This window comes from Aspergillus pseudonomiae (assembly GCF_009193645.1).
Source record: "Aspergillus pseudonomiae strain CBS 119388 unplaced genomic scaffold BDV37scaffold_73, whole genome shotgun sequence".
Classification (NCBI taxonomy): domain Eukaryota; kingdom Fungi; phylum Ascomycota; class Eurotiomycetes; order Eurotiales; family Aspergillaceae; genus Aspergillus; species Aspergillus pseudonomiae.
In genome coordinates, this window is record NW_022476065.1 from 31,427 (window position 1) to 44,329 (window position 12,903).

Consider the following 12,903-nt stretch of genomic DNA (forward strand, 5'->3'; position numbering starts at 1 on the left):
CCAGGCTCAATATATATCTCCACCAGCGGTGATGATGGTAAGGTACGTACCTGCAGCATGTACGGGAAACGGGTCAACAAGCCTGCATTATGCTGCGTCCCATATCACATCCTCTTCGTCAACTTCCGGAGAACATATTTTTCTGTATTCGGGACACCCGAATCTATCGATTGCTATCCTGATTCATCACGGTCAGGGATGGCGTAGAGACCCACCGCCAAGAAGGCCGTGCAAGTGCTAATACACAATAAGGTAAGATTTTCTCCACTACCAGTAACATCAGGGAAGTTTACGAGTCAGACTGCAATATGGCAAGGCTCAAGGCTGACAGGGTGAGATTTTGTCGATCGCAATCCCTCCTCGGTCGAACTGTGAGGAAAAGGATCTGCTTGGAGGTCCATGAGTGGAAGTTCAGTGCGCCCCGATTAGCACAACCTGAAAGGCTATTCAGGGCTAACGTGATAAATTAAACAAACGGACACTCCGATTTGAAGACCGTTTTGCAAAACGAGAGGCTCACAGTTCCACTTTGGGGCCAACACTCCCCGATGCGGATGCCCTAGACATTAGCGCTGGTTAGCTGCATGCCCTAGAGGTCCTCTAATCTTTGGTGAGATGAATTACCGAGCTGATTAAGAATGGCAAATAATCCCCTTGTCTTCCCCACCTGCGTTCTGCTTTTTTTCTACCCAACTGAACATGCCAACGGTGCAGTCGATATCCGGGATGCACTGACGTGGGATTTAGATACCGCCAGAGTGTTTTCTAGATGAACAAGCTCGGCCAACAGTAAAACCCACATCATGTCAGCCATGTTTCGTCTTCTACCACTATTAGCTTTGATCACAGCATCGGTCGCGGTGGACTCTGATGCGACCTGCTACTTTGTCAACGGCAATATCGCCACGGCCGACGTTCCCTGCAATACGAGCGCAGAGATAACCACCTGCTGCAACAAGAATGACATATGTCTCTCGAACGGCCTCTGCTACCTCCAGAGCTCGGGGAATCATCCGGTCATGTCAAGAGGTAGCTGCACGGACCAAAATTGGGGTGGTGCGTGCAAAAGTGCCGAGCCTTGTGGTACGTTGCTCCTCGACTTGTTTGACTTCTGTCGGCCACCATCGTGGGAAGCGTATACTAAAATGGGTTGACTTGTAGCGCGCTGGGACCAAGGCACGGGGTACCGGGTTGTCAATGCCATCGATGACCAATACTGTTGTGGAAACGTCGTGAGTATCGACAACAACTCGATTGAATGTGCCGTCGATCGTGCCTTTACAGTCCCCATCGGAACCGTGATGCCAGGCGTCGCAGCGTTAGCCAACTACACCAAAAGCAGCACGAGCAGCAGCTCTTCTTCAGCCTCATCCTCGGGCAACAGTAGCAGCGACGCTTCAGGAGGTACCTCGGGAGACAACAACGATCAGTCGACACGACTCGCCCTCGGATTGGGTTTGGGCATTCCCCTTGGTCTAATCGCCGGCTCGGCATTGATTTGGGGAGCATGGGAGCGGAAACAGAGGTCAGCTTCAATGAGAGAGCTAGAGGGATTAAAGGCGAGCTTTGCTGCGACCAGTGCCCCAGGTGGAATGGCCTACAATCATCACTACGGCCACGCTTATGCTCAGGTCCCTGCAGCGCCACCCACCGAAATGGGTCAATCCCCAGTCCTGCCATCCGAGCTTGACTCCACCGGGGCCAAGGATATGCCTAGAAGGTAGGATATGCGTATTGTATAGAGTAGAGTTTATAGTCACTGTCATGCTGCTCGCATTCTCGTCCAGGTGTAGAGCCCATCTCCCCATGTTTAGAAATTTCCATCCCTTTAGTTTACGTCGGACACATTGCTAGGATGTTCCAAGTGAGTCACAGCGTGTCCGACCGGTACATCACCATGTACTGGAGTCTGGGACAAATACACGTCATACGCTCTTGATTCAAAGGGAGGTGAAAGGGAGGACATGTATGTATGTAGTGTACTTTCAAAGTAGTGACCATATTAAAATTCTTTAGAATCATGACGAGATATGGCTGGAAATATACCAAAGATCTTCTCTCTCGCCAAAGTAATCCTCGTGATATATGGATACATCAACTACTGCCAATTCCCTATATCTATATGCACTATCTTCTAGGCAGCCATGCGCTCGACACGAAGCTGCAACTCCTTGACCAAATCTATCCCAACCTTGGTAGACGCATCCAGGTTCTCCTCCGGCAGCCCAAGCAGCTCATTCTGCCCCTTGGCTGAGAGATCACTGGGATCATCTGGGTAAAACGCCCTGGCGTACAGCATCTTGCTAAAGCCAGCCATATTACCCACTTTCACCTGCGCCAGACCATCCTCGTATCGCTTCTTGGTATCCACGTGGGTAATCGTCCAGTCGCCGTCGGTGGTGCCAGTGACACGCTTGACGCTCTCAAACATGTCGTTTTGGCTAACCACAAAGCTCGTAATGTACACGCCCTGGTTGAGGAACGTGGACAGAGTCAGGCTGTTATCATTTTCGTCCTGGGGAAGCTCATTGAGACTCAGGACCTTGGCCACAGCGCGCCCAACCTGCGATAACGTCGACGTCGAGTTCTTGGTGTTACCATCGTCATAGATTGTCAAGGACCGCTTGTCAAAATCGAAGCCAAAGCGCGAATCTCCGCCCGCCAAACTGTAATCGTACCAGAACCCACAACACACTGTGATCCACTGCATCCCGAGCCTCTCAATCTCGTCTCTATTGGCCTTGGCGACGGGCCCCAGCATTGTGTCTTCGCCGAGCTTCGTGTTGCCAATGTCGCCGCCATACCCGTTCGGCATGATATAGGGAATACCGGCCTTGGCGGCCGCCTGGACAAGCTTGCTGTGGGAGTCCCGGGGAGCGGTAGGGGCCATGGTTATGATCAAAAATTGCTGACCGTTGAGGGCGGCCACCATGCTGGCCTCATCATTGTAGTCGATTGAGGCGACGAGGACGCCCTCGGGGAGTCTGTTCCCGCTGCCTTTGCGAGTAAGGGCCGTGACTGTGTGCCTTCCGGTCTGTAAAAGGGCGTTGGCAATATGCCACCCAATGGTACCTCCAGCCTAAATGCGTTGTTTAGTTTAGTTTCGTACGTGGGGTCACCGAGGGGTTTACTTACGCCGACAATCGCGACTCTTTCGATGGTGTTTTTGAAGTCGACGGACTGGTCTTTGGCGTACTTGGGCATCGTGGTTGGGTTGATGGTTGAGAATGTCTGGATCGCTGCTATTATGGTCAGACGAGGCGTTCAAGGTGTTTAGGCTTGTGAGATAGTGGTAAATGCCTGGCTATCCCTATGCAGAGTAGGGCATGCCCGTCTATTTATACATTTCAGACCCAGTGTTCAGTGCAGCAGTTCTATGAGGTTATCTCCATCGCAGCCTTGTCATATCTGACTGTACGCAAACGTCTCGGTCAAAAGACCTCCACATGCTCCAGTATATCCGACTTGATTCGCTCGGAGATAAGAGGACTCGGGGCGAAGGAGCCATAGCAGCCGACGCCAGCCATATTACACACGGCGATAGGCAGAGACTGGTAGTAAGCCCGCGCTTCTCCGCCGCAGCCGCATGAGCGGGTCAGATAACTCTGCCTCATAGGGTGGTGCGGCGTTAGAAGATTAATCCCTCAATGGCCGCACGTAAAGCCGCACAATGTGCATGGCGTTGATGGTTCAGTGATGGAGCTCCAAGCATGCTCTCAGCCTCGTTGAATAAGAGGGGTTAAAACTCCTGCCAGGAGCACAAATATATATATACTCTATTGCTTCTCGCGGTGAGGCATCATATCTACGTGCCCTCTATCCGAGACTCCCTTACATACTCTCCGGGGAATCCAAAAACTTGGTAAAAGAAATAGCTTCGTTGCAGTAAGTCTTCTTTCCAAGATTCTATATGTATCATATTATTATAACTACAAGGCTCAGCTTTCCGGCGTGATTACAACTGGATGTCGGGACCGAGCATAGATATATATGGCTCGATAAAGAACTGATCCCACTCCACTTCCCAATCCATATCTGGCACAGCAGTGTTAGCCTCAGAGGCCGACGGTGTCTGAAAGAATTCATAGCCCGCCTCGATAGCTTCTAGCTGAGCAAGTTCTTTTCGCTTCTTTGCCATACGAAGGCTGAGGAGGTGCCGCGCGATCGACAATGCCTCCCGCGTTAGTGCTGTATCGGCAGCCTTGACAAGGTTCTCCAAGCCCTTCAATGCGGTGCCGATGTGGGTGGTGGCCACGGGCGTGTCAATGGCCAGCAGGATGCAGGTATACTGGAAGACGCTGCCGATGACGTTCCAGAACAGACGGCCCTGGCTAGCTTGCTGCTCGGCCGCCTCCACTGCGGCGTTGCCACTATCAATGACAAACTTAATGAGATCGTCTGGTATGCGGGTCTTGAGCTGGTACAGTCGTCGATAGAAGCAAAATGCAATGTCCGCCTTCGTCACCAACAGGAACGGATGGGTAAATTGTGGCTCATTCAGTGCCTTGAGACGCTCAAGTAGCTCTTCACTCGGATTGGGAGGGCGCAGTTCGAGCTGGAACGGAGAATTGGGCGATGGGATGATCTGGATCAGCTGTACGAACTGATCGGCAACACACCCAGGTATCGAGATGATAGACTGGCAAGTCACGGCCCGAAATCCTACAGGTGAACGATCGTACTCATAGGACAGCATGTTATGCCCGGCCCACGAGATCCAGAAAATTCTCCTCAGCCGGTCCGCGTCATGTCCAACGACAGCAGCGCCAGCGATGGACGCTATTTTCTTGATATTCTCTTCCTCATGTAGCCCGATCGCCTCACAGAGGTGCATCTGCGTGCACGAAGCGATCCAAGCATTGCTGGGGCGGGTCGTTGCGCGTAGGTAAAGCACTCGCATGCCCCATGCGACGATGTGGTCGATATCATGCAAGCGCATGGAGGCCGGATCATCGAGAATCGCTTTCGCATATTGCACCAGGTCAGACTCCCGCGGGTGTCCATTAGGAGATAGGAACGATCCCAGAGCAGCGATACCAGCAGCCACGGCGGCAAATGCGGCGTTGTTGCTGCCAGAACTACGGTAATAGTCCCGACATCGCTGCGTGTAGATCCTTGGGTCCATCACGTCCATGATGGGGCCCAATACCGAGAAGAACGCATCCGAGAAAAAACTAAGGTCTTCCTCCGAGATGAGACTTCCCAGAAAGCAGTGAGCACCGGATGCCTCCTCCGGGCGAATGCCAAAATTATAAGCGAACGACCGCATCTTTGGAGGGTTGTCGGAACCGAGAGCCACACCCAGGATGTGCGGGAATGCCATGGACGCCGATGCCCCGGCGTATCTGAACTTCAGCTCGTCAAAGATTCCCGGGGATGCACCGGCCACGACGGTGGGACTCTTGGCCAACGAGTCATCGCCATAGTGATGTGCTCGCCGCATATGGGTCCTACTCAGACGACTTGTACCGTCGAGACTGACACGCTTGGCTGGAGGCGGAATATGCACGCCGCCGTCCATAGAACCACTGGTATTATTCTCGGCATAGCTGCAGTTGTATCTGTAGGTGGTGCACATGCCACAAGGATATACGTTGTCGCATTTTCGCTTGCGCTGATGGCATGGGATACATGCCTTCCTCGCACGCTTGCGCTTGGCGGTTGTCGTCGACATGACTGGCAACAAGTTATGGGCCTTAACGCTCACCGCTGTGCAGTAGAACTGTAATAGTGTTAACCTTCTACCCAACGCTTCGGGGCAGTGCTGACACGCTTGCTGTATAGGTTACTTCCTGGTAGTTAGCGATTGGGTGCATATATTGCTTAACCATGGCTCGTGGTGTACGATATTTGGAGGCTGGGGCCAACAGCCCTGGGCTAGCTCAAAGCGGCTAGCGTACCTCTATGCTCACATATTCAATGAGCTGCTTAGGTGCATATCCTGGCGCCAAGACGTTATTGCTTCAATTTCACTACGTAGGGCCATAGGCTGCTACGGAATCGGGAATTGGCAAACGACCTCCCCCTCTGTCAACAAGGTTAACAAAACGTCCAGTAATACATTGTCATAGCTACCGATGTCATGGATAGATCTTTTATGGTGTTGCTATTGTTTCTCTTCTCTGGACTATATAACTCTGAATTGCGAATTTGCTTGGCGCCATCGTGATGATATCTGCATACCCAGCAGGATTGTGAGTTACTAACCCTAGATGCTTTGATATTATCAAGTACTTGGGCTTTATTCCTTTCCTTGAGGTGTTGTAAGTCTGCAATAAATCTCTGGAACTCGCAGTGCTGGAATAATTTTCATCGTTCTTGACTGACTGAAGTCGGATATGGGATATCGGATGCCGGGGCTCGGTTGAACTATATCGTCTACTCGTACTTGGCGGAGGGGCTCGAGATCTGCCAATCCATCACTGTCAAAAGGCCGGTCGATGTACAAGGTACTATCTTCCAAAATAGAATGCAAAATCGATAATTCTAACTTGCCTCCTCACTGATCGATTTCGCCATGGCATCCCAAAAAAAACTCACTGACGCCCAACAAGCCTATGATGAACAGATTGAGGATGTTTCATATGACCCAATATCTCAAAAGCAACAACAGGGTTATCATGCATCGACACCTCAAGATACCAAGTTGGATCGCCAGCTCAACCTGAAGCTTGACTGCGTCATTGTCTCTATATTAACAGTGGGCTTCTTGGTATGGTCTTCCGTTCATATCGCGTCTGTATTTTGATATCACAGTTGCTCACGGTTCTGCCATTAGCTCCAAGCAGTAGACAAGTCGAACATAAGCAACGCTGCGACCACGGAAAGTATGTGAAATCCGAGCATTTCAATGCTCCTCTTCTTCTTCCGCTGAGATACAAAGAAAGATTCCCTAACAGTCAAGTGCAGCGTTCAGCCAGGACTTGCATCTCAAGCACAATGACGTGCCGAATGCCGTATCTCTCTATGCCGCTACTTTCATCCCATGTATGCCTATCTCCGTCATGCTGGGGAGAATTGTGGGGCCTCGTCTGTGGCTACCGTTCATCATGGTAGCCTGGGGCGTGGTGACAATCACTCAGGCTGTCATGAAAAACCGTGCACAGATGATGGCCCTCCGCTTGCTTCTCGGTGTCTTCGAGGCTGGATATGTTCCCACCGCATACTACTATATCGGCACATTGTATCCTGCATACCACGCCGGACTTCGGATGGGGATGTTGGCCCTGAGCTTTGCGTTCTCGGGGGCATTTGCTGGTCTGATTGCCTATGGATGCTTCCAGATCCGGTCGACACAGTGGAAGGACTGGGAGTTACTTTTCCTTGTCGAAGGAAGTGTCACTATATTTGTCGCTGTCCTGGCGCTGGCAATGCTACCGAACAAACTGAGAACAGCCTGGTTTTTGAATGAAGGGGAGCGAGCACATGCGATCCGTCGCATGGCTACTGATAGAGGGGCACACGAAGACATGGCAGAAGCCAATGCTGAGGAATCTGATCATCGCCTCACCACGAAGGATATCGTCAAGGCTCTGAAGGACTGGAAGAAAGTCCTTATCATTGTGTGCAACCTGTGTGCCACTACGCCTGCGTATGGCTTTGCCATCTTCCTACCTCTGATGGTCAAGGGAATGGGTTATGAATCCATTAAGGCAAATTTGATGACAGTCCCCCCGTTCATGGTGTAAGTGAGGCTCTGGGAAATAAGCTGATCACCGAGCTAACCGCAGGCAGGGGTGGTGTAGGCCTTTTAACCATTGTCTGGCTCTCGGACCGCTTCCACGAGCGCTCCGGGTTTGCCATTTTATCGATGTTGATCTCGATTGTTGGGTACATTGTCCTCATCGCCAGTAAAAGCAACAAGGTTCGCTACGGGTTCCTCCATGTTGCGCTGATCGGCTCGGGCACTGCAAACCCGCTGATTGCTGCATGGTTGACGGACAATACACCAGACCATGCCACACGTGCAGTCACGATGGGTTTATTCGGGCTAACTAATATATCTGCAGTCATTGCCGGGCAGATATTCAGAGAGAGTTATGCACCATCGTATCGGATATCCGTGATCGCTGTTTTGATTATCGTGGCAGTGGGATTACTTGGGTTCGCGGCGATTCGTGGGTTGTATATGCTAGAGAACCGCAGGCGCAAGAAGGAGACAGAAAATTGGACCGCTGAGGAATATGAGGCGGAGAGACTTAATTCGCGGCGCATTGGCCATGAAAAGAAATACTTTGTGCTTAGATACTAGGAGAGGAAGCGGACTAGTATCCCAGAAACTTCAATTGACACACTTTGATCAAGGTTCCTAGGGTTGCACGTGTCATTAGACAATTGCTAATGGGCATGTAGTTCCATCTACGCATCTTTAGAAAACATGATTTCTACATTTTATGAGGATCAATAAGGTCCCGTCTCAATTCTAGGAGACGGTCTTTTGTTCTTATCATGGGAAATATGCCAAGAGCTACAGGGTATCCTTCATGAGACGAATTCAAAGTAATACAGTCAAATTGCAAACAGTATACTTCTAATCCAAATTCTCCCCAGTAGCTCTAAGATCTTCCTGTGGCCGGGGATAAAACTTCATGGGGCAAGTAGTCAGGCCGATCTCTGGTAGCCGGGCATAATGTATCTCCCCATCGACCTCAAAGTCGACCGTATTATCCAACAATGTCTCGAGGTAGATTCGCAGCATCATGCGTGCTAGTACCATCCCGGCACAGCGGTGCCTACCGTGACCGAATCCAAGATGTGTCGAGATATTGTCTCTGTGCATAATGAACTCATCCGGATGTGGAAACTGATCCGGGTCGCGGTTCGCAGCCGCATAAACGACCGTGATCGGCTGGCACATTGAGTCAGATTATATCTTGTTGATGATATCTAAGAAGGTAGAAACATACCTCATCGGTAGGAACCTTGTTACCCGAAATTTCCACTTCGTGCAAAGCTGTTCGGGAGAATCCACGGTACGGAACATACAATCGAATGAACTCCTCAATGGCCGCTGGTAGAAGCTTGTTGTCGTTACGAAGTCTATTTTGTAGCTCCTTGTCCTTGCTCAGATGGTTTGTCATGGAGGAAATGATGATGCTTGGAGCAACCATTGCAACGATCAATATCTGGCGAATGCAGCCGCTGGGGTTTGTCAGCCCAAATGCAATGCAGAATGACTCTCTCAATCAACTTACACTAAGTTGTGATCATCCAAAGGATTGCCATCATGATCCCTCTCGATCAGCAAACTCGACGCAGGATCTTCTTCCGGATCAAGCAGTTTATCTTTCCGCGATGCAATGACGCGCCTAGCAATCTCATAGAACATATCACTGGACGATTTGACTAGGGCCCAGTCCTGTGTCCGCCAGGCCGTCACAAATGGAGTGATTGCGCTGGAGAGTAGCTTCGAATCCGGCTCGTCGAGATTGAGCCACTCCTTTTCCACCCAACCGGAAAACTGCGCACCAAATTCCTCATATATGTCCCCATGACCTTGTTGGATTAAGCGGCCAAGCTCCCGCTCCGCATGGCTTCTCAGGACTGGTTCCAACCTTCTCAAACGAGCAGGCTTAAGGGTTCGATCTACAGCGGTGCGGTAGGGGGCGTGCTGCTCGCCATCGAACTTGAGCGGAGGTCGTCGGATTCCCCGGGGATCTGCGGGCACAACAGCGCACTTTGCTGAGATGAACTTGGAATTGTCCGAGGCGGTGGCCTTGACATCGGCATATCTGTCTTGCGGTTCAGTATGCAGTCCACTCGAGCTAGGTTTGGCAAGGGGTGATAATCAGACTTAGTCAGGATCCAATACCCGCCGTGTGCATCCACATGAGCCACCGGGCATGTCGAGCGCAAATGAGCATATTCCCGGTAGATTTTCTCCGGGTCGTCACTATGAACTAGGTGGCCTTTATTGACGTCCCAGTTCGTGGGGAATTCAGTATCGGCAGCAGCCATATTCTTGTCTTGGCTTGTGTCCAGATGTATTGTCGGAGTTATGTCTTTGTGGTTATCCTAGTGCAATCCAGATTTGGAGAGATTTATATGATCATGGTCAATCTCCATGGCAGCCATGGTCCACCCACGCACTTGCCGGATGTCGAATGTCGGATGTCGGCTATCGGAAAGCGGAAATTAGAGGCTTGTATCTCAACCTACCTGATATACTTGGGACAATGTGCCGGGTGGGTCTTCTGTACAAGCGGGAAACGTGCGGGGAACAGGGCTTCCCCACATTTTGCCCCAGTTCGTCTGCAGCGCCTGCGCAGGATCAGGCCGTTGTTGACCTTATCCACCGCCAAACAGACCGGACCGAGAAATAGCACCCCTAGTAGGAGAGGATTCCATACCGCAAGCAATGTCGTCCATGAAAAGGAAGTTCTACGAGAGGGTCAGTCAGGCCTGCGACATGTGTCGCAGGAAGAAGATGAAGTGTAATCAAAAGCTCCCGTGCCAAACATGCAAAGGTAAGATCAGCACCACCACCGTATGGGGCTAGATGCAGTGGGCTGACACTCTTAGATCGTGGCTTTCATTGTGTATATTCAGAGAGGAAGTCACGACGAACCAATTCGTCTCGACCGCTTGGGGATGCCTGTCGGTTGGACGAGCCGCCCCCAGCCGACATCCGCTCCCATGATCGGTCCGAAGGAGCGAGACCGAGTGAGATCGCCTCTGATGCAGTACAGACAAGCGCGAGGATAACACCCAGTAACATACGGGAAGTAAACCAAGAAGGGGTGGAAGGGAAGAATACGCACACGACCGGAACCGAGTTCTATGGCAACAGCTCTAACTTTGCCCTGCTGAGCCAGCTCTTTGCTACGGCCAGAAAGCTCTCTGGAGATTACGTAGATATGCCGAGGAATGCAGTTCAAACCCCATTATCAGTTGTGGATATGCTCTACGACGATCAGTCCACCATCCCTGATTCAGCTCCACCGGCCCCGGTCACAGCGGCGGGAAGGACGTCTCAACTTCCTAAGGCCCCCGAGGCCGTGTCTATCGGAAAGGAATCGCCGCCGGTCACGAAATCGACGGGTACCGGTCGAGATGTCACGGTGGGACTGGGACAATCGGGCGTTTGGGATTGCTTCATTGGCAGTCCGATGAGGCTAGAGATGGAGTACGTCAATCTCTTCTTCGATAATATCCATAACTCGCTGCCATTCTTGGAAAGGAAGTCCTTCATTCAACGATGTGAGCAGGACGTCTGGGTGCAGAGCACAGTCAAGCAGCTGCGGCGAGATCAAATGCACCTCTTTGCTCTTTACAATGCAGTGCTAGCAGTAGTGGCGCTAACTGCCAGTCCTGATGCCTTTCTTTCGCTACGGACTGAGCTTGAAGTTAGTCTGACTGAACGCTCAGCAACTAGACCCCCAAGAGACATCCCTTCCTCTATCTTCCTTTCCAAAATCTACTTTCGCAGAGCGCGTCAGCTGCTAGGAGACGTTTTTGAGGTCTGTTCCATTGAAAGCGCCCAGGCCCTTCTATTACTATCCATATATTGTCAACATGCGCCCAAGCCACATGCCTGCTATATGTACAGTGGTATGGCTGTGCGAACTGCACTTGCGATCGGCATTTCTCGCGATGATCGATCCCATTCTGATTATCACAATTTGGCCAGGGCCCGAACCTGGTGGGCTATTTACTACCAGGATGTCGAAGCATCCTGTCTATCTAGAAGATCCAGTACATTGGCAGGGCCAAATGAATACGGGCTGTCCTACAACCGCATGTCAGGAGAGCTCGCTTCATCCACCTCTCAAAATCATCCAGGCGGGGATGGAAGTGAAGGCGCGCTTGTGACTGTCTTAGCTGACCTCTCGGCGATATTACAATGCGCATCCAAGCGTTTATACCATTCCTCGAGCGCACTCTCACCGGAGCGGATGTCACAGTTGGCAACCACATTGGACCAGGATTTGCTTTGTTGGAAGCTCCATTTGCCAAAGCATCTTGATCTTGATCTTGACACCTTCACCGAGAATGAGTGGGTGAGCAAACAAAAGTTGATCTTGCAACTACGTTTTCATCACGCACAGATGTTCATTCACCGACCCTATCTGTCCATAGCAAGCAGCGATATCCAAGTCGACCACAGGCACATCTGCCTGGAGGCCGCTCAGAAGACAATCACTCTAGCGTATGATGCCTATCAGCATCGCCATTACTTCCGAACATGGTGGTACAACACCTTCTATGTTCTCTATGCCAGTCTGATTATTCTCCATACCATTCTTCTGGGATACTCACAACCCTCAGTCGAGACACGTATTCAAGACGTGCAAAAGGCCGTGAAAATCCTGGAGTCCATGAAAACACTGAAAGTAGCCCAACGATGCGCCGACGTGATAACTGAAATCCTCCACGTCTGCAAATTCTCTCTCGAGCGGGCTACGAGAGAGCATGAGGCGCCGAATATCCCCATAGGCTGGGCTACAGGAACTCATCATTCCCGTGTCCCAATCTCTGAGGGCAGCTTGCGACGTGAGGCTCTATCTCAAATGCCGAACCCTGATCAGGAAGTCATGCATCTTGACTCAGCATGTACTAACGTTTTCTCAACACACGATGATCTTCTCACATTTCTGGGAGATCCAGCACCATTGGAATGTTTTGCACTCGGCGTGGGGAGTTGTAGCCCCATGGACTTTGACTATTCGGCTGTTTCTATGTAAATAACTCATTTCATATAATAATAACCCGCCCTTGACATAACAGCAAAAGGCGCTCTCGCGCAAGACAGTCGGAAGAGTAGGAAATTGATTTTATTGCTTGGATCGAGTATTTTGGACACCATAGTAGATTCATAGCCAGCATAGGGCCTCCGGTGGCCCTCCATTTCCACGTATATCCATCTGTGGGATACTCCTCTTTGTGTCGATCTATATGGTATGA

The 12,903-nt window shown here is 50.9% G+C and overlaps 5 protein-coding genes across 5 annotated transcripts; 3 read left to right on the forward strand and 2 right to left on the reverse strand.

Moving 5' to 3' along the window:
- Positions 1-812: 812 nt before the first annotated feature.
- On the forward strand, positions 813-1,786 carry BDV37DRAFT_296637 (uncharacterized protein; the record flags this gene model as incomplete). Its single annotated transcript, XM_032090160.1, has 2 exons — positions 813-1,083; positions 1,162-1,786. The coding sequence occupies 2 exons, from the start codon at positions 813-815 to the stop codon at positions 1,722-1,724; spliced, it is 834 nt and encodes a 277-aa protein (XP_031938087.1). The 3' UTR covers positions 1,725-1,786.
- Positions 1,787-2,134: 348 nt separating this feature from the next.
- Positions 2,135-5,674, reverse strand: BDV37DRAFT_286265 (uncharacterized protein; the record flags this gene model as incomplete). The annotated part of the gene is made up of 3 exons (XM_032087887.1): positions 2,135-3,079; positions 3,136-3,239; positions 3,976-5,674. 3 exons carry the CDS (start codon positions 5,672-5,674, stop codon positions 2,135-2,137), a joined length of 2,748 nt encoding a protein of 915 aa, XP_031938088.1.
- An 843-nt stretch (positions 5,675-6,517) lies between these two features.
- BDV37DRAFT_296650 (major facilitator superfamily domain-containing protein) lies at positions 6,518-8,251 on the forward strand (the record flags this gene model as incomplete). The annotated part of the gene is made up of 4 exons (XM_032090161.1): positions 6,518-6,712; positions 6,779-6,827; positions 6,910-7,684; positions 7,735-8,251. The coding sequence occupies 4 exons, from the start codon at positions 6,518-6,520 to the stop codon at positions 8,249-8,251; spliced, it is 1,536 nt and encodes a 511-aa protein (XP_031938089.1).
- A 279-nt stretch (positions 8,252-8,530) lies between these two features.
- BDV37DRAFT_274153 (cytochrome P450) lies at positions 8,531-9,957 on the reverse strand (the record flags this gene model as incomplete). Its single annotated transcript, XM_032085179.1, has 4 exons — positions 8,531-8,848; positions 8,907-9,141; positions 9,195-9,731; positions 9,794-9,957. 4 exons carry the CDS (start codon positions 9,955-9,957, stop codon positions 8,531-8,533), a joined length of 1,254 nt encoding a protein of 417 aa, XP_031938090.1.
- A 400-nt stretch (positions 9,958-10,357) lies between these two features.
- BDV37DRAFT_286268 (transcription factor domain-containing protein) lies at positions 10,358-12,683 on the forward strand (the record flags this gene model as incomplete). Its single annotated transcript, XM_032087888.1, has 2 exons — positions 10,358-10,466; positions 10,522-12,683. The coding sequence occupies 2 exons, from the start codon at positions 10,358-10,360 to the stop codon at positions 12,681-12,683; spliced, it is 2,271 nt and encodes a 756-aa protein (XP_031938091.1).
- Positions 12,684-12,903: the final 220 nt, after the last annotated feature.